Genomic DNA, 18,879 nt, shown 5'->3' with positions numbered 1-18,879 from the left:
TTGTCTCAGGTCATGATCTCGCAGTTTGTGAGTCCGAACCCCGCATGGGGAGCTGTGCTGACAGCTCAGACCCTGGAGCTTGCTTCAGATTCTGTCTCCTTCTTTGCCCTCCCCCTGCTTGTGTGCTCTCAATCTCTCTCTCAAAAACAAATAAACATTAAAAAAAATTTTTTTAATGTCATTAGATTGAATTTCTGCGCAATATATTTTCTTTTAGATAAAGTAGGCTGCTGTCCCTACAAATCACTTAAGCTTTATTACTTCCTTCTTTTCATTGTTTAAACATATCTGTATTATTTTGTTTGTATTAACAAAATATATCTCACATTTTTGTGGCACTTTATAGCTTGCAAATACTTCCACATCCATAATGTGACAAAATTGTCTATGCATTGTAGGTTATGACCACGGACTCCATAGACAGATTGCAAGGACTGGAGGAACACTCACTATGTGTGACCTTGGGTAAGACTTTGTGATTTCTACAGCTAAAAAATAGGCATAAGAACAGTGCCAAACTCACTGGGCTGTTAAGAGAGGATTAAGTGAGTTAGTATGTATAGAGTGCTTAGTCTAGGACTTGGCACAAATAAATACTATGTAAGTATTAGTTAAACTCCTCCTTCTGTACATGAAGACACTAAGATTTAGAAAGCTGTAATTTTTCTCAGTCATTTAACTGGTATTGGTACAAGAACTTAAACCATATATTTTATCTTTAAAACAAGGTTCTTTGTATTACACATATAGTAGAACAGCAATAAAAAACAAACTAAATAGCATGATTTGGAATCAGAAATAGGCATGCATGCAAGAATGATAATAAAATTTCAGGGTTAAAGGAAACTGACAAAATCACCAATGTAGTCTTCTGCACAATTCAAGAATTCTCTCCATGTCTACCTAAGGAATGGTCATGCAGCCTCTCCGAACATATCCAACAACAGACTCACTGCCTCAAGAGGGAACCTATTCCATGTTTGGCCAACTCAATTAAAACATTCTTGTCTTCTAGTTACTAACATATTATTTCTAGTTCTGTTTAAAGTGAGTAAGTCTAACTGATCCTAGTACTCTCTGTTTAATGTTTTACTTCATTTACTTCTACATGTCATTCCGTTTGACTTTAAAATAGCAACATTTCTTGAGGCGACTGGATGGCTTTTTTACGTAATAAAAAAGGCTACTGTAATAAAAAAATGGCTCAGGGGCGCCTGGGTGGCGCAGTCGGTTAAGCGTCCGACTTCAACCAGGTCACGATCTCACGGTCCGTGAGTTCGAGCCCCGCGTCAGGCTCTGGGCTGATGGCTAGGAGCCTGGAGCCTGTTTCCGATTCTGTGTCTCCCTCTCTCTCTGCCCCTCGCCCGTTCATGCTCTGTCTCTCTATGTCCCAAAAATAAATAAACGTTGAAAAAAAAAAAATGGCTCAGTTCATGATCCCACATTTTGTGGGTTTGAACCCTGCATCGGGCTCTGTGCTGACAGCTCAGAGACTGGAGCCTGCTTTGGATTGGATTCTGTGTCTCCCTATCTTCTCTCTGACCCTCCCCTGTTTGTGCTCTCTCTCTCTCAAAGTATAAAAGAGGAGCACCTGAGTGGCTCAGCCGGTTAAGCGTCTGACTTTGGCTCAGGTCATGATCTCACAGTTTGGTTCGTGAGTTTGAGCCCCGCATGGGGCTCTGGGCTAATGGCTCAGAGCCTGGAGCCCACTTCAGATTCTGTGCCTCCCTCTGTCTGTCCCTCTGCTGCTTGCACTCTGTCTCTCGCATTGTCTCAAGAGTAAATAAACATTTAAAAAAAAGAATAAAAGAAACATTTAAGAAAACTAAATAATAAAATAAAATAGCAACATTTCTGTATGAGAAAACAGTATGAAATGCCTCAAAAGGATAATGCAACAAGATTCCAGTCTTTTATTTTTTCAGAATCCATAAGAGTGTAAGTTAATTCATGACATGTGAAGTATTTCAAAACTTGTTGCTGTTCTTGTAAATAATCCATAGGATCTCTAGTTAAAGTATCCTTTTCTGAAAACTCTTAAAGATGAAGACACGTTTTCTTTTTAATTTTGAATCATCACACATTCATTCCACAAAGAGCCTTATTTATTTTTTTAATGTTTATTCATTTTTGAGAGAGAGAGACATAGAGCATGAGTGGGGGAGGAACAGAGAGAGGGAGACACAGAACTCGAAGCAGGTTCCAGGCTCCAAGCAGTCAGCACAGAGCCCAACGCAGGGCTCAAACCCACGAACCATGAGATCATGACCTGAGCCGAAGTCGGCCACTCAACTGACTGAGTCACCCAGGAGCCCCGAATTTTGATTTTTAAATGTAATGTAAAATTAGGTGACACTGTTTAGATTTTTATCCAAACTTTAAAATTCTTGGTTTCTTCATCTTTTAATGTTGGAAATTTGAAAGCATAAAAAACTAAAATTTTGGTTTCATCTCACAGCAGGGGCGTTAATATCATATGTAATAAAAAAAGGCTATAAGAGGGGTGGGTGCTGGCTGGTCCAGTCGGTAGAGCCTGTGACTCTTGATCTCAGAGATGTGAGTTCAAGCCCCACATTGGGTGTGGAGCCTACTTAATATGGATGAATTTTAAAAGAGAGAAAGAAAAAAAGGTTACAGGATAATCTCATATCTTCGTGGACTTTCATTCAATTCTTAAACATATACATTTTTTGAAATGAAAATATCCACTTTTATTAAATGGAGTTAAAAATTTTAACCTATGAGAGTATTAATTTTCATTTTGTATGTTTTTATATTCTTCCTTTAGAGTTTGGGTAGACCACTTTTTAGATCTGATTTTAAATTATGCACTTATATGAAAATAGAGTAAAATGAATCACCTTGTGGTTAATAAATTAAATGTTCTGTTTACAGACAGATTGTTATAGAATTACTGATCTATTCCAGCAGCCGCAGTAAAGGTTATGTCAAGCAACTACTAAAAAAATCATACTACATAGTGTTAATGATGTTACCTTAACATACCAGCTTCAGGGGCTGCATAATTGTTTCTGCCAACCCATAAATTTTTGAGTAACAACAAAATTATTGTGATTTTTCTTACTAAATAATTCATACATTACAAAGCATGTATGTAACAAGGTCCATGAATCACTAAAGCATATAATGATCATATATCTAATGACATATCTCTTTTCATAAGATGAATTCAAATAGATTTATGTATTTAGGTTAACTAAAAAATACTGAGTTTATAAGGTTCATAATTCTATCATCAACAACAATACAAAAACTTTACATCTTCTTTAAGAAGTACAGCTTCCATGATTTGCTTTTAAAAACTGGAAGCTTTTGTTTATCAAAATCCTTGTGTTTAAGCTACTTTTCATGAAGTTTTACTGCTTTTAAATTGATACTATAAATATCACTGAAGATAAATTAATAATATAATGGAGTAGTACAATGTTCATAAACTGTATTTAAAATGATATAAGTGCAACCAAAATAGCTATAAGCAATACTATATAACACCTCATACTAGTAGTAGCTAATATTCTTTACCCAGCAACTAGGATCTAAAAGAGGATATTTCCATTTACTAACATTTTACGTGCTTTTCTTTGGTCTTATCTTCAGTCTTATCTTTTTAAAACAACACATTTCTTTATGCATGTGTGTATAAATACACTGTATATACTATATATACTGTATATACTGAAGAATAACATACAACATTGTGTTAGTTTCAGGATAAAAGTATATAATAAGGATATAAAAGTATATCCTTAATGCTACCAAAAAATGATCCCAAATGAGATTTCATCTACTTAATTAAAAGTAGGTTTCATAATTAAAAATTTTTAAATGCCAAGACTGCAAAGTATAAAATGATGTTAGCATGTTTTACCTCTTTTAATCTCTAACATGTTTCTAAACTCTGTTATTTTCTACAGAAATCATGCAGTTACATTCCATTATAGTAATATTAAGTCCTTTACTAAATTTTAAAAATTACTTTTATTTGTGGTAAAATCCACAGAACACCAAGTTTACCATGTTAACCATGTTGAAGTATACAGTTCAGCAGTATCTAGTCACATGACCATTCACATTATCGTGCAAACATCAGTACTATCTCTAGACCTCTTTTCATCTTGCAAAATGGAAACCATATTGCCATTAAATACTAACTGCCCATTTCCCCTCCCCGCTTTACTAAATTTTTAACAGTTTTATTGAGAGATCATTCACATGCCACACTGTCTTCCATTTAAAGTGTACATTTCCATGGTTTGAGTATAGTCATGGGCTCATGCAACCATTACCACAATCAGTTTTAGAACAGTTTCATTACCCCAAAAAGAAACCCCATACCCATTAACAGTCGCTGCCCATTTCCTCCCAACCTCCCCATCCCTAGGTAATCACTAATCCTCTTTGTCTCGGTAGATTTGCTTGTTGTGGACATTTCATATTAATGGCATCATGTAATAGGTGGTCTTTATGACTGGCTTCTTTCACTTAGCACAATGTTTTCAAGCTCCATCAATGCTGTGGTGTTTATCAGTGTATCATTCTCTTTTTTGACTGAGTAATATTCCAGTTATTCCCATAATAATGTGAATATGACACATTTTATGTATTCATTCTTCAGTTGGTGGCTATTTGTGTAGTTTCCACTTTTTGGCTAGAATGAACAATGCTGCTACGAACATTTGTGTACAGGTTTTTGTGTGAACATTTGTTTTCAGTTCTCTAGAGTATATACCTCACAATAGAATTGCTGGGTCATATGGTAACTTCATGCTTAATATTTTGAGGAACTGCCAAACTTTTCCAAAGTGGCTGTATCATTTTACATTCCCACTAGTAATGCATGAAGGTTCCAGTTTCTCCACATCCTTGCCAACACTTGTTATCATCTGTCTTTGGGGGCAGAGAGAGAGAAAGAGAGAATCCCAAGCAGGCTTCACGCTGATAGGGCAGAGCCCAACATGGGGATCAAAGCCACAAACTGTGAGATCATGACCTGAGCTGAAATCAAGAGCCAGGTGTTCAACTGAATGAGCCACCCAGGTGCCCCTCTCATTATGGTTTTGATTTGCATTGCCCTAACAGTTAATGTTGAATATCTTGTCATGTGCTTAGTAGCCAAAAGTTGTAGAACTTATTTGCAGAAATGTCTCTTCAAATCCATTTTTCAAATGGGTTGCTGAGTTATAAGAGTTCTTTATATATTCTAGCTACAGGTCCCCTATCAGATATGTGATTTGCAAATATTTTCTCCCATACCATCAGCTGTGTTTTCATTTTGATAGTATCCTTTGAAGCACAAGAATTTTTCATCTTGATGAAATCCAATTTATCTTTTTTTTTTTCATTTCTCATTTCCCTTTACTAACTTATCCTTTCCCCAAATAGGAGAATTTTACAGCAGGCTCTACATGAAATCAATTTCTTTACTAGAAAACTAACTGAACTTTTAGAAATACACTAAAAACAATCTACATTTATGTTATCCCAGCTGAATTAAATGTATTCTCAATTAGCAGAGCAGAGTTCTCAAAAGTAGCTGAAGGGCCAAACTTGGGTCAGCGGAAACTATTTTAGCCACATTTTCGTTTAAAGAAAAAAATTTTCTCAGCATCTCTTCTCCAATTTATATTGAAAAAAATACTCTGTGGACCATGGTCACTACTAATAATACTTCTTATTGTTGGGAAAGCTCTTGTGAAACATTTGTCAAGTACATAGAATAGTACAAAAGTGAAATATAGTAATTAAGATTTGTGTTCTATTGATTGTGTAGCGAAAGTAATTTTTCATTACTAACATAAGATTTAATAAGTATAAGTAGTTAAAGATTCTGACTTGGCACTAGTCATTAGCATGTAATTGAACTAGTAAAAAAAATCAGTTAAAGCTGTGTTGATTACCACCTTATCTTTGAAAGGCAATTAAAGACCTCAATCATTGCAACAAGATTTGATTGTGCAGCCTTTATTGGACATTGATCTTTCGGCAAAGTGCAGTTACATTTTCCATTAATTTACAGTAACACAGTTTAACTTTGATACCCTAGACTGTTGACCCAGGTGAGATGTAATGCTAAGTACTTGTTTAGGTTAAGATGCCCTCAAACATCATTACTGTCTGAATGTAAGTGCTGAAAAAAAGGAGATACCCGATCTACCCGCTTTAGATAAGGTTTCTGTTATCTGCATTAGCTTTTAAATGAAATGAAACCAAGATCTTTGTCTGTAGGTCACCCCACTCATTTAAACATCATTCCTCATTTAACAAAATTAAGAGATATTTTCATGAAGCATTATACATGTTCTTGATTATAGTTTTGAGTGACTATAAATATAAGAAACAAAATGTACATTTTAAAAGAAATATATATGGCCTTTAATAATTAAAATTGTTTTGATTTTTTACTGAAGTCAACAATTAGCAAAATATTAGTGACCAAATTTGTGTGATAAAAGAAATAACTGTACAATTGGCTATGTTAAGACATTAGTGCTGAAAAACTAGGGATTTTTATATTAGCAACCTCTTTCATGCCCCCAATTCTTACTGCATCTTTACAGTAGTTCACAGCTTATGCAGGAACTAAACATTCTGACTGGAAATTTCTTCCAATACTTGCTAATTGATTTGCATAGAAGTAACAATAGAAGATTTACGAAATTTTATACCAAAAACACATCTTCGTTAAAAAATAGTTTTGCTTGATTTTTGAGACAGAATCCCATCAAGGAAGTTAAGTATTGGCAGAAAAGCTGTTTTTGGTTGTTTCATCAACTAAGAATATTCCTAATATCCCGAAGGGCAGCAGGGTCAGCTCAGAACCCTGCTTGCAACCTCAGGTGTAATCAGCATGTGCACACCCATAAAATGCCTTCAATGTGTCCCCTTTCTTCCTCTCACCTTATTTTTAAATCCTTTGATTAACGAAGTCTTTTACATACATACAAATAGATATGGAACAGAAGAATGAGGATTACAAAAACAGCCTTTACTGAAATAAAACCGGCATTTGCTTACGAGCATATTTATGATACATTTTAAAGTAGAAAGCCTTCTTGTTTTGGTCTTCTCAGATTACAGGTGGAAAAAACTTAAGACAAAGGAGTAGAGTTATTAGCTTGAGGTCAAAAAGTAATACAGCACTGATACTAAAAATAGAATCAATTTCCTGACTTCCAGCATTTATACTTTATCCCTTTTCGGCCACAGTGCTTCCATGTATTTTCCACTTTAAAGGAAAAACCATTACTGTTCAATGGGGAGCATTTTTAGACTAAAAGGTTCACTATAAGACTTAATAAATCCAGTGAATGATATTTTAATATTTGAACCATGCCCTTAGCCATCGTTGAGTTCATCCTTCACTATGATCAACTCCATGAGAGCAAGAGGTCTATTGATTTTCATGTAATACAAGAAAATATTACATTTGCTTAATTGTTACACAGTGAGCACATGAGACAAGAAATCAAGGCTCTATTTAATGCTGCAAGCAGCAGAGAATTACAGAGATCAATAGGGTAGTTTGTCAAAGATCTTCTCCAAGGAGACTTACCTATCACCATATGGACAAGAAGTCACACTGACTGTAGCTATTGAAAAACAGGTAAGCAGAGTCAGCAGTACAAATTATCAGAAATCAAACAGGCCAGTGTGAAAAGAAGTGCAACTCTACTGAAAAGCTGTATTTATAGTCTGGTAATTAAAAACCATTTTATCAGCCTTGTGCTGGGACCAAACCTTTACAGCAAGTATTGACAAGACCAGCAGCAGTGAATGAGCAGTATTTGACTTAAAACTTATGAGCTATAGTTATTTAACTTTGCCCATTACAGGGGAAATCAGTTCTAGCCTTCCTTGCAAAATGCTAATAGTCAGTTTTATTATTAATGAAGTCTAATGTAACACTATCTTCTTCGTGTAAGCCATTCATTTAACTAGTGTCAAGTATATTCTTCTAGACTAAATATATGGGCATAAGTACTTCTTTGATTAAAGTGTTATTTAGAATTGCTTTTAGACAAGTGAATGCTACATATATTTGAAGAACAGCTCGCTCTCGGTAGCTCATTTAAAATGACCACCTTGAACGAAGTCAGTTTGTATTACTTCATTCTGGTATTTTCACCTCAAGTCACTTCCAGTCACTTTCTCTACTGATTTGCCAGAAGTAAGCACCCAGTTGTTGGTTAGATTGTATTGTATAGAATATTTTGCTACAAAAATGTGTAAACTTGCAGAGTATCAGCAACACATTAACATAAAATGATATATAATGTATGTTTGTAATTATGGGAGAGATCATAAATCTTAAACACCCATTGGTTTAGAAATTAAATAGTTCTACTTAGTTCTCCCTAAATTACTCCAAATTTCTGAAATTTACCATTCGTCTGGGTATTTTGTAACTATCCCCAAGGATAAATTTTTTTAAATGACTTTGCTTTCAAAAACGCAATTAACTTAATAAAATCTTAACACAAAACTGCCATCAGGTCTTTAAAATTTCAGCCCATTTCCCATCACCAATAAGTGTATGGATATGTACCATTTCAGCTAATTGCTTTTGTAAACAGTCACCAAATTCATTCTTCTGGGTCTGTGTAGATCTTAATTGTTCTTACAGCTTTATCAGCGTGCTATTTTAACTTTTAATAAGTCTTAATTTCATTCATCTTGCTACATTTACATTAACCAGAGTCATTATTTTTTTTTTCAAAGTAGTATGGTATTGGAGGTTTAGATGATAAGAAATTTCAACATTACACCTGAACCTCTCATCCAGGTAAATGGCACAAGGGCTTTAAAACATTCCCATTTAAAATCCTGCCAGCCGAAGAGTTTAGATTTCAGATTGCAATTAGAATTCATCAGTTTTGGATTTGCCAATGATATTATCTCCACCTTTATCCTAAAATCCCCTACTTCTTTTTCCAGGGTCATATAAAAGGTTTTCCGGTCCTTCTTTGTATGGGTGTTTCTATTTTCTCTTCAGAGTTGATTTAAATTGTTAATACCTAACTATAGAATATATATAGGTTGTAATCATGTTTTATCTGTAATTTAACCTAATTCTAGGGGAAAAAAAATGGTGTATGCCTCATGCATTTGTAGTTCCCATTGGCTAAACTGAGTATGTAATATATAACCATGTATGAAAAGCTTTGCCTCTTAAGGGCAATGATTCATCTTAAAGAATCAGACACCACAGAAAGAAAAAGGTGTTTGCAAAAGTTTTATTTTAAAGGATCAAAAATAAATATTGTACATACACACAAGAGAAAATCCACCGATATTTATGTTCTCCAAGGCTCACCCTTCAGTACATGGCACCTTCATCTTCTTTATTCAGAAAATAAACTGTTATTGGTCCATAACTGGTGTGCACAGTCTCTGTGACTCTAGCAAATAACCAGGAGCCAAGTCCATACAATAAAGTTGGAATACCTAGAAAACAAATGATATGTTTTTATGAACATCAATACTTATTAATCACGCATCAATATATTTGTCATGGTGCAAATCACAAAGCACTCTTCAGCAATGTCAACAAATTATAAAGTTATAAAAATATAGACATGAGTGAAGATGTACTCATTATCTAAGAGCTCAGTTTCATCTGTTTGTGGAACTATGTGAGCCTAGAGATCTTTAAAACTATAGATAAGGCTGGTTTAAACTTTAATTCAAAGCACTTTATAAGCACTAATTCATTACTTCCAAGTAATTATGAAGTAATTTTATATTCTTTTTGCAAATAAACAATATTCATTCATTTCGTTGTAGATGCTCCTGATTATTGGCCTTGAGCTTAAATTACTAGGTCAACTTTACTGTGAGTTAAGTTAAACAGCAACACTGATGGTTAAAGTAATTTTTTGTACAACTTAAAAGAAACTGGGTCAAAGAGCTGTCTTCAAAACCTAAGGCAAAACGTAACTCTAAGGAAGATTTTAGTATAACAGCCATGAGAAATACTCCCATTAGTATTTTTACAGCTGATTTGAAAACAACCTTGTTTCAACCTATTTGGAATAGGTATTCAGTAGATTCCAACAACATGTTTCTTCTTTGGAGTATTTCCATTTGATAAGATCTTGCTGTTTTATTTGAGACTAGCTGCCATTTGTGATTCATGGAACTAAGCCTACTACTAACCAGAGATAATGGATTAAGCACTCATGCAAATGAAACTACAGTGGACACAAAACAAACTTTCACAGTTCCTATCTTTTTTAAGGCACTTATTTAAATTCAATGACTACTGACATATTAAAAACATGTATAAAACCAACAGGCATATGAATCAATAGCAAATATTGTATGCTCGACACAGTGTTAATTTTATTGTTACCGTGTAGGAGTTGGACATAAAAAGACAATTTAAAAGACAAGCTGTCCATTTGGAAAATCCCTCTTTCCAGCTAATAGGGAAACCACATGCTCAGGACTAATCATATTGCTAAATTTTTTCTTATTTTTCTGCAGGAATATATCTGCCGTTATGCTCTTTTTGAGTAAGTGCACTGGACTACTTTGTGCTTATTCCCTGAAGCTGCATTCCAACCACTGTGATGCCAGAGACTAATCAGGAGAAGCGTCACTATCTGGCAATGAGAACAGGAAAAAAAATGCCCATTCAGTCTGGCACCTCTCTATTTTTAGGAATATACTGGGTCATAGTTTGTCACTATCACAGGGTTCCCTGGAATGCCCATGAAATCTTTGACTGCTTTCTTTGCCTTGGTAATACCCAAAAGAATCTCTAAATGCTTCAAGGGAATGTCACAAAAAAGCCACAAAAACTAGCATCATAAAGCTATTTATAAATAATTTTATCAGAAAAAAAAAAGGCAAGTGGAGTGTGGTTAGGGAAGCATACAGGCAGAAATGAGTGAAGAATAGAAAGATAAGTTGAAATAAAAAATTAAATATGGCATCACAACTTTAAAGCTGAAAATCAATGGGGTAAGAAAGAAAAAAAACAGGTTCTAGGAACAAGTATTAATTTTTAAAATATACTGACAGTAAATTATATGTAAGATATGCCTTTTAAACCAACGCTAAGGACATAAATTTAAGGGGTGGCTGGTGAAACTGAAATCTTGTTTGATCGTACTTATCAGTTTCCAGTTAAAATATTGGCACGTTTTAAAAACCACACAAATCAATGGTCCATATTTTTTCAGCTAAAATGGAGAACTGATCAAAGATTACCAGTTTAATAATAACTACATTACCTCTCACTAAGAAACAGCTAGGAAACACTATCAATAATTTTGTTTGATAGGGGATAGAGTTGTGATACAGGAGTCAAAAATTCTCTATTTCTTTTTTCCTGCAGTCTATTTAATGCAGTCAGGCTAATACACCAAATGAGAAGATTTGCCACTGACATAATTAAAACATAAAAAAAATAATTTTATGGCACATATGCTATAAAGTCTATAAAATTCTGTGAGAAATTAAATTTTTCCCAGACTGAAACATAACATCAAAATGAACATGAAAGTCAGTTCTTTGCATAATAATTCATTTTGAGTCAGCTGAACAGTAGGTAAACCACTGTCAAATTAAGCACTTAAAAAAAATTAGAACTTCTTAGCAAGTCTCCGATTACCCATTCATTCCAATGGTAAGTTGCTTTTCTTAAATCTCAATCTACTTCCCAGCAGGATACCCAGACTGATAAACCATCAGTAAAATGTCAGCTTCCACTGAAGGGAAGACAGAGGAGAAAGAGAACAAATGGTAAAAGAGAAATCTTTATTATTTACAAAATGGAAAAATGAATTACTCTGATAATTATTAATTTAGAAGGGAATAAGAGGAATAAAATCCTAAGTATTTTTATTAATAGAATATGTACTTGATGATCCACAGGGGCAATTTGTACATCACAGAACAGGGAAGAATCTATTATCTAATTCTCTACCGTAAGACAAAAATACAAAATAAACATTGCCAAATTGGTGAATACACTATTCTTTGAAAAGTGCAGGAAAAAATTCCCTGTATCAGTAAAAGCCAATTCGAATTAAAGCATGCATGAGCAGAAAGTTTTCCTTTTTGTTTAACTTAAAACTCTTATTCCCACGTAGGCAGGATTTTTAGAATTTCCAGAAGACCATTACATCACTCTTCAGCCTTCTCTTCCACATAAAAAAAAGAAAAAGAAAAACTACAACTGTTGTTTCTTTCCTCAAAAGGTTTCACTTCTCTGTGTGAGAATGTTCTGTGTATCCTAATTTTCTTTGGATTTCTTTGTATCTATATGCAAAAGAAAGCTCCAAACCGTTAAGGTGTTCTTAAGGTGTTAAATTTTAAATGAAAACTTTCTTTCAAAGGCATTTGGCTCATGGTTTACCTATAATCCTCCAATTATACTTTTCCTAACCTGTAACTCTTACCAGCTGGGAAGAATGATGGCTTCTGATTCTGAAAATGCTAAAATAAACCTCATCTTGAATCTAGTCATCACTCCAACTTTTCCAAATAATTTTGAATTGAATCTTCTAAGTGTGCTCACCCTTCAACTTTGAATCAACCTCAAAATTAGTGGGCATGCTCTATATAGTCCATCAGCCAACAAACAAACTTTTAAAGGTATACACATTGCTAAATAATCTTCTTGGTGGAGTGAACCCAGGACAGTCCCAGTAGACCAATGGCTCAAAAATCCCACGAGAGACATATGTGTTATTATAAGCAAAAGTACATAAATACCATGTTTAAATTTAATGAGCTATTAGATTATATAATACCAGTTTAGATACACAGGGGTTTAGCTTTAATTCCGGCTTAAAAAAACTGGTTGGGTAACATGGTTCAGCTACCAGGTCCAGATTTTGAATTACTAAAATCTGGATTAATATGATATTACCTATTAATAGGTACAAAACATCTTGAGGCCTCTCTATTTTTCACTGACCTAGAAAAGATATACCCATGTCAATGTTCATGCCTCTTCTGTCAGTAGCCAAAAGAAAATAAACATCCAGCGAGAGTAAATACTTTCAGAATTAGAATATTCCCATGAAAATACAGAAATATTAAAGACGTACAGTCTTTTAAATATCTTTTAGGCCTAGCACCTGAGGAAGCTGATATGACTGGTGAAAACCGTTAGTGCTTTCAGTAGAACGCACTTGGTAGGATTTCACATAGAGAAAATCAAACTTAGAAAGTAGTTGCAGTTTTTATAATAATGAATGCACTCAAGAGAATGATGGTCATGAACGAATCCTGCCATGCAATAAGGCATTTCTCAATTTCAGAGCCACTGTCCAATGTGGATGTTTCCTTACACCCTCTTTCTGACTGCCCAATTAAGTATCCTCCCAGTCAAGAGCTGCAGCAGGTGTGGACAGAATGAACGCCTCCTCCCCATCAGTGACGCAGTGTGATCCCTAGACACAGGCCTAGGCTAAAGCCCCGCTTTCCGGGGAAAGGTTCAATAGCAACTACTGAGCCCCGACAAGCACCTACTGGGGAGTGGGGGAGGGGGGCGGGGAGGTAGGAATACAAAAGACCAGGGCCAAGGCCAGTCCTGGAAGGCTGCTGAGTGGGTGAGACGCGGAGGCAGGGTCCGGGAAAACCAACAGCGCGGGGCGAACCCAACGTGCCGAGAGCGTGCTCCCGGGAGAGCCTGCACTGGGCCGAGGCAGGGTTCCCCGGCGCTGACGTGGCCTGACCTTGGGCCGGGGTCTCGACCTCTGAGCGACGTTTGTCAGCGTGCTTTGCAAACAGTGATCCCATTGTCAGCGGGGCGTGTTTCACCGACCCAGGCCACTCACCCAGGTTGACGACCTTGAGCGCCGTGAAGAACCGGTCCTGCCCGGCCAGGTCCTGCCAGGGGGCCTTGGAGCAGTGGTACTTGATGAAAGGGAAGCAGCCGGTACGCAGGACGTGGTAGTTGGCGCCCTGCACCGGCCAGTTGAAGTGCGAGAGGCCGAACTGGTCGTTGAGGACAGCGCTGTAGGGCACGCAGAAGGAGGTCCAGTGCGGCAGGCGCCGCTGTAGCAGGTGCCGCGTCAGCACCTCGGAGGCGCGGGGCTTCGGGCGGGAGGCGGCGCCCGAGGCCCAGGGCCGGCACAGCAGCAGCCGGAGCGCAGCCTCGTGGGCCCTCCGCAGGGGTTCCATGGCCGGACTCGCCCGCGTCCCCGCCCCCGCCCCTCTGCCGCCGTGGGGCGCGCGCCGCTGGGGGCGGAGCCGTCAGAGCGGGCGCGGGCGCGCGCCCGCGCCCCGGGGCGAGCGGCGGGGACGCCCAGTGGGCGCCGCGCGAGTGCACAAGAGCCCCCCCGGGGCGCGGTGGCGCGTGCGCACGAAGGTCTTGCGGCCTCCCGCGGAAGGAGCGGAGGGTGCTTGAGGGGCGGGCCCAGTGACCGGCGCTGGGAGTAAGGGTCAGCGGCGCAGAGGAGGTAATTAAATCGTCACGTGTGACCTCATGTAGTTAACAACCCTGGGGCCCCGGGGGGGGGGGGGGGGGGGAAGGGACTTGGGGGGCTTATCGGTAGGGGTGTGAGGAAATTTAAGGCTTAAAACAAATAACCACCCTAGTGAGTGGCAGAACTGACACCCAGATCTCTCTTCCAAGCTTTGGGCTCAAGTGAGATTCTTAGATGGCATTGTCGAGGAGATGTTTGAGAAGGTGACCGCGAGTTAAAGGCCAAAAGCCCCCAGATTTGCACTGGCTGGTGAAGTCGGGAAGCACTTTTACATTTAGGTCTTCGCTGTCATGTTCAGTGTTATTTCGCGTATTTCAAAATAAAAAGTTTATTTTTAAAAACGTCCCACATCTCTCCGTGCATTGTCCAGATGCCCCCCCCCCCCCCCACTCCTTCCCAACTAAAGCTTGGTGACTGCCAAACCAGCCTTTTAGTTATAAACCTTTATAATCCTCAGCCACCCATTATCAATCTATTACTTTAGGAAAACCTTTTCTCAAACTCCCCAGCTACTTGAGGTATTATAAACACCTGCTTAAAAAAAAATTTTTTTTTAAGTTCATTTATTTTGGCAGAGACAGAGACAGCGTGGGTGAGGGAGAGGCAGAGAGAGGGAGAGAGAGAATCCCGAGCAGGCTCCATGCTGCCAGTGGGAGCCCAAAGGGAGGGCCTGAACCCCAGAGACCAGGAGATCCTGACCTGAGCTGAAACCAAGAGTGGTATGCTTAACCGGCTGAGCCACCCAGGTGCTCCATGAACACGTGCTTCTAAAGAAATATTTCTTCCAGTTTGTCCTAAACTCATCTTTTTTGGAGAAACCATACGTAAAGAAGATGATGTGTCTGGAAAGCATTGTATGTAAAAAAGAATCATGTATAAGCACTATGTGACAACTATTGGGATGTACGATAGTGTGGCTAGTTTTTACATTTTCCAGTTTTTTAATAGTTTTTTTTAACGTTTTATTTATTTTCGACAGAGACAGAGACAGAGTGGGAGCAGGGGGAGGGGCAGACAGAGAGGGAGACACAGAATCCAAAACAAGCTCCAGACTCCGATCCAGCAGCACAGAGCCTGATGCCGCGCTCCAACTCACAAACTGTGAGATCATGACCTGAGCAGAAGTTGGACGCTCAACCAACTGAGCTACCCAGGCACCCCAACATTTTCCAGTTTTTACTGATTTGTTCAGCAAACATTGAGCACCTGCTACCATGTGCCAAATTTTGAGGGGCCTTGTAGTCCTGCAAATAATTTGAACTTTACCTTATAGGATTCCCTATTAGATAAAAGTTTTTTAAAAAGATATTAGGTGGATGCTTTGGATTACGTGTCTCCCTTTCTCTCTGCCCCTCCACCACTCATGCTTTCTCTCTCTCTCTCTCTTTAAAAAATAAATAATGGGGCACCTGCGTGGCTCAGTGGGTTGAGGGACCGACTTCAGCTCAGGTCATGATCTCACGGTTTGTGAGTTCGAGCCCCGCATCGGGCTCTGTGCTGACAGCTCAGAGCCTGGAGCCTGCTTCTGATTCTGTGTCCCCCTCTCTCACTGCCCCTCCCCCACTCACGCTCTGTCTCTCTCTGTCTCAGAAATAAATAAACATTAAAAAATAAACATTAAAAATTTTTAAAAAAAAGATTTTAGGTGGAGGCATGATGTGGTTAGATTTGCAACAGAAATGGCTAAGGGAGGCTAAGACAAGTCAGGGAGATGATATTCAGTATTGTGATTTTCAAATTAGATTTTAAAAAGCATTGGAGTCTTTTTCAAACAAAATCTGTCACAGAACCCCAACATAGAAAGTAGATGAAAACTTGTGTTTTATTATTACACATTTAGAAGTTCAAATTTTTAACATTAACTTTATAGGTAAATTTATAAAATTTTAATTTTATAGGTAAATTTGCAACCGAAATGGCTAAGGGAGGCTAAGACAAGTCAGGGAGATGATATTCAGTATTGTGATTTTCAAATTAGATTTTAAAAAGCATTGGAGTCTTTTTCAAACAAAATCTGTCACAGAACCCCAACATAGAAAGTAGATGAAAACTTGTGTTTTATTATTAAACATTTAGAAGTTCAAATTTTTAACATTAACTTTATAGGTAAATTTTTAAAAATGAGACTGGTTTGTTGTCTTGGGGTTTTTTGTTTGTTTGTTTGTTTGTTTTGTTTTGTTTTTAGCAGACAAGGAATTTATAGGAAGGAAATTGGGTAGCTAAAGTAATAAATAGGAAGTGTGAAGAACCAAGCTCAGAAAATGGGAAGGAACCAAGGGAGTCTGTGGATGGCAAAAACCAAGGGAAACTAGTCCCTAGTTTTTCAGTCTGCCACTAAAGCCATGACTCTGCTGTTTTATGCTCAAAAATTTTTGAAGTTGGGGGTTGTGGACAACAGTAGCAGTTAGGACAATGACAGGCAGCTTCAGGACAGTTTATTTCTTATTCTTTTGTTTTGGTTGTACACTATTAAGAGTATTCTGATCCCTCCAGAAAAGTAAATAGAAATTAGAGTGGTTTTAAAATGACTTACCTTGAAATCTTGGACATGTGCTTCAGTTACAAAGATGGCAGGAGGAAATTAATTTTGAGATCTACACTAAGATGACTTAACCTCAAATTAATTAATGTGTGGGTGGTTTGCAATATGTTAGATTTGGGCATTGTATCTCTTGGCAGTATAAAAATCTATTTAAAAAATGAAATTTGAATCAAACATTTGTGGAACCTGAAATATGTCTGAGAAATTCTAGGTTTCGTGGCATATATAAAGTAAAAACCACTGATAAAGAGAACCACATATTTAGATTAGGTTCACTGTATCCTCCCATTAGGGCTTGAGAAAAGAGCTAGGGAACTGAAATATTTCTACTGGAAGGCGCCCTCTTGGAAAAACCTCATCAGTGATGAGGGTTTCCTTAATTCATGGTTCCGTGACTATCTCTCTCTCTTCTACTCTACGGTAGGAAATTACTCCAAAGAAACCAGATAGATGGTGTATCACACTAAGGTATTCAAGGGTGTTTGAATGGAATATTATCTTAACCTAAAGATACAGAGCTGGGAGACATGACTTCTAGCTATCTCTTCTGACTTTTAAGATTACACGGTACTGGTTCCATAATTGAAATAGATAATTTCTCAAGAAATCCACAACTCAGACCAGTTCCAAATTTTTTTTAAAGGTTTTATTATTTTAAGTAATCTTCGTAGCCAACGTGGGGCTCAAGCTCACGATCCTGAGATCAAGAGTCACTCCACCAACTGAGCCAGCCAGGTGCCCTTAGTTCCAGTTCTTAATGACCATGAAACAAAGGGGCTTGGAAGTTGGCACTCAAAAACGTAAGTCAATGCTTAAAAAACATTGTGTCCAATAATTAAGAATTAATGCAGTAAACACATAAATATTTTGTTTTACACAAAACATGGAGAAATTGCAAACCCCTGAGAAGGAACCCCTTAAAAATACCCATGAAGATTGATGCTGTGCACAGAATTTAGCATGTGCATGGATATGATGTTACTTCTAGAAAGAAGGGATTTAGCCTTCTTGTTTTTGCTTTAAAGGCACCTAGGATGCTACCGTTGTTCAGAACATGTTAAAAATTGGTTCTTCAAAATTGATAAATTGTAATATATTAAAATTAAGAATTCTGTTCATTGAAAGGCACAATATTACTAAGAGAGTCAAAAAGTAATCCATAGAGTGGGAGAAGTATTTGCAATACATCTATCAGACAAAGCATTTGGTATCTAGAACAAATCTCTAGAAAAAGACAGTCCAATAGAAAAGTGAACAAAATATTTGAATGTATTCTTCACAAAGGAGAATATCCAGATGGGAAAAAGTACTTAATTTCAGTAATCATCCAAAAAATGAAAATTAAAACCACACTGCAATACCATTACCCACCTACCAAAGTAGCTGAAGTAGGTAAGTAGAAAAGTACTAAATGTTGATGAGGCTATGCAGCAATTAGAGCGTTTATACACGGTTGGCAACCAATCTGACAAATTTTTTGGCAGTATGTATTACAGCTGCATATGTAATATTGTATGCAATGTTATGACCCAGCCAGGCCATCTTGGATATATTTTGTGTATATATTTGTCATATACATGACAAAATACCACAGACTGGGTGCGTAAACAACAGAAATTTGTTTTTCACAGTTCCAGAGACTGGGAAATCCATGATCAGGGTGCTGGCTGATTGGGTTCTTCTTGGAGAGGGTTCCCTTCCTGGCTTATAGCTCCTTCTTACTATATCCTCCCATGGCATAGAGAACTAGTTCTGCTGTCTGCCTCTTTCTCTTCTGATAAGAGCACCAGCCCTATCAGACGAGGGTCCTACACTTAAGACCTCATTTAACTTTCATCACTTCCTGAGGGACCCTATCTCCAGATAGTGTCA

The 18,879-nt window shown here is 37.5% G+C and overlaps 1 protein-coding gene and 2 long non-coding RNA genes across 3 annotated transcripts in view; 2 read left to right on the top strand and 1 right to left on the bottom strand.

Annotated features, from left to right (window-relative positions):
• Nucleotides 1–202: 202 nt before the first annotated feature.
• LOC147580288 (uncharacterized) lies at nt 203–12,504 on the top strand. The gene is made up of 2 exons (XR_015252736.1): nt 203–465; nt 10,507–12,504. It is a non-coding gene; the product is annotated as an uncharacterized LOC147580288 (long non-coding RNA).
• On the bottom strand, nt 9,241–14,213 carry CB3H15orf61 (chromosome B3 C15orf61 homolog). The gene is made up of 2 exons (XM_086711028.1): nt 13,815–14,213; nt 9,241–9,465 (listed from the first exon to the last, which is right to left on the bottom strand). The coding sequence occupies exons 1-2, from the start codon at nt 14,158–14,160 to the stop codon at nt 9,338–9,340; spliced, it is 474 nt and encodes a 157-aa protein (XP_086567154.1). The 5' UTR covers nt 14,161–14,213; the 3' UTR covers nt 9,241–9,337.
• Nucleotides 14,168–18,879, top strand: part of LOC147580286 (uncharacterized) — a 135,310-nt gene continuing 130,598 nt past the window's right edge. The window contains exons 1-2 of the long non-coding RNA XR_015252735.1: nt 14,168–14,438; nt 17,651–17,807. This is a non-coding gene — a long non-coding RNA (uncharacterized LOC147580286). The remainder of the gene's footprint in view (nt 14,439–17,650; nt 17,808–18,879) is intronic.

This window comes from Puma concolor, chromosome B3 (genome assembly GCF_028749965.1).
Source record: "Puma concolor isolate L17-30 chromosome B3, mPumCon1.1.hap2, whole genome shotgun sequence".
NCBI classification, from domain to species: Eukaryota; Metazoa; Chordata; class Mammalia; order Carnivora; family Felidae; genus Puma; species Puma concolor.
This window is presented reverse-complemented; position numbering and strand designations above follow the sequence as displayed.

Coding starts and splice junctions, on each gene's coding strand:
- CB3H15orf61 (XM_086711028.1), bottom strand. CDS start 14,160: ATGGAACCCCTGCGGAGGGCCCACGAGGCTGCGCTCCGGCTGCTGCTG. Junction 9,466..13,814: donor GCTCAAGGTCGTCAACCTGG/GTGAGTGGCCTG, acceptor TTTGTTTTCTAG/GTATTCCAACTTTATTGTAT.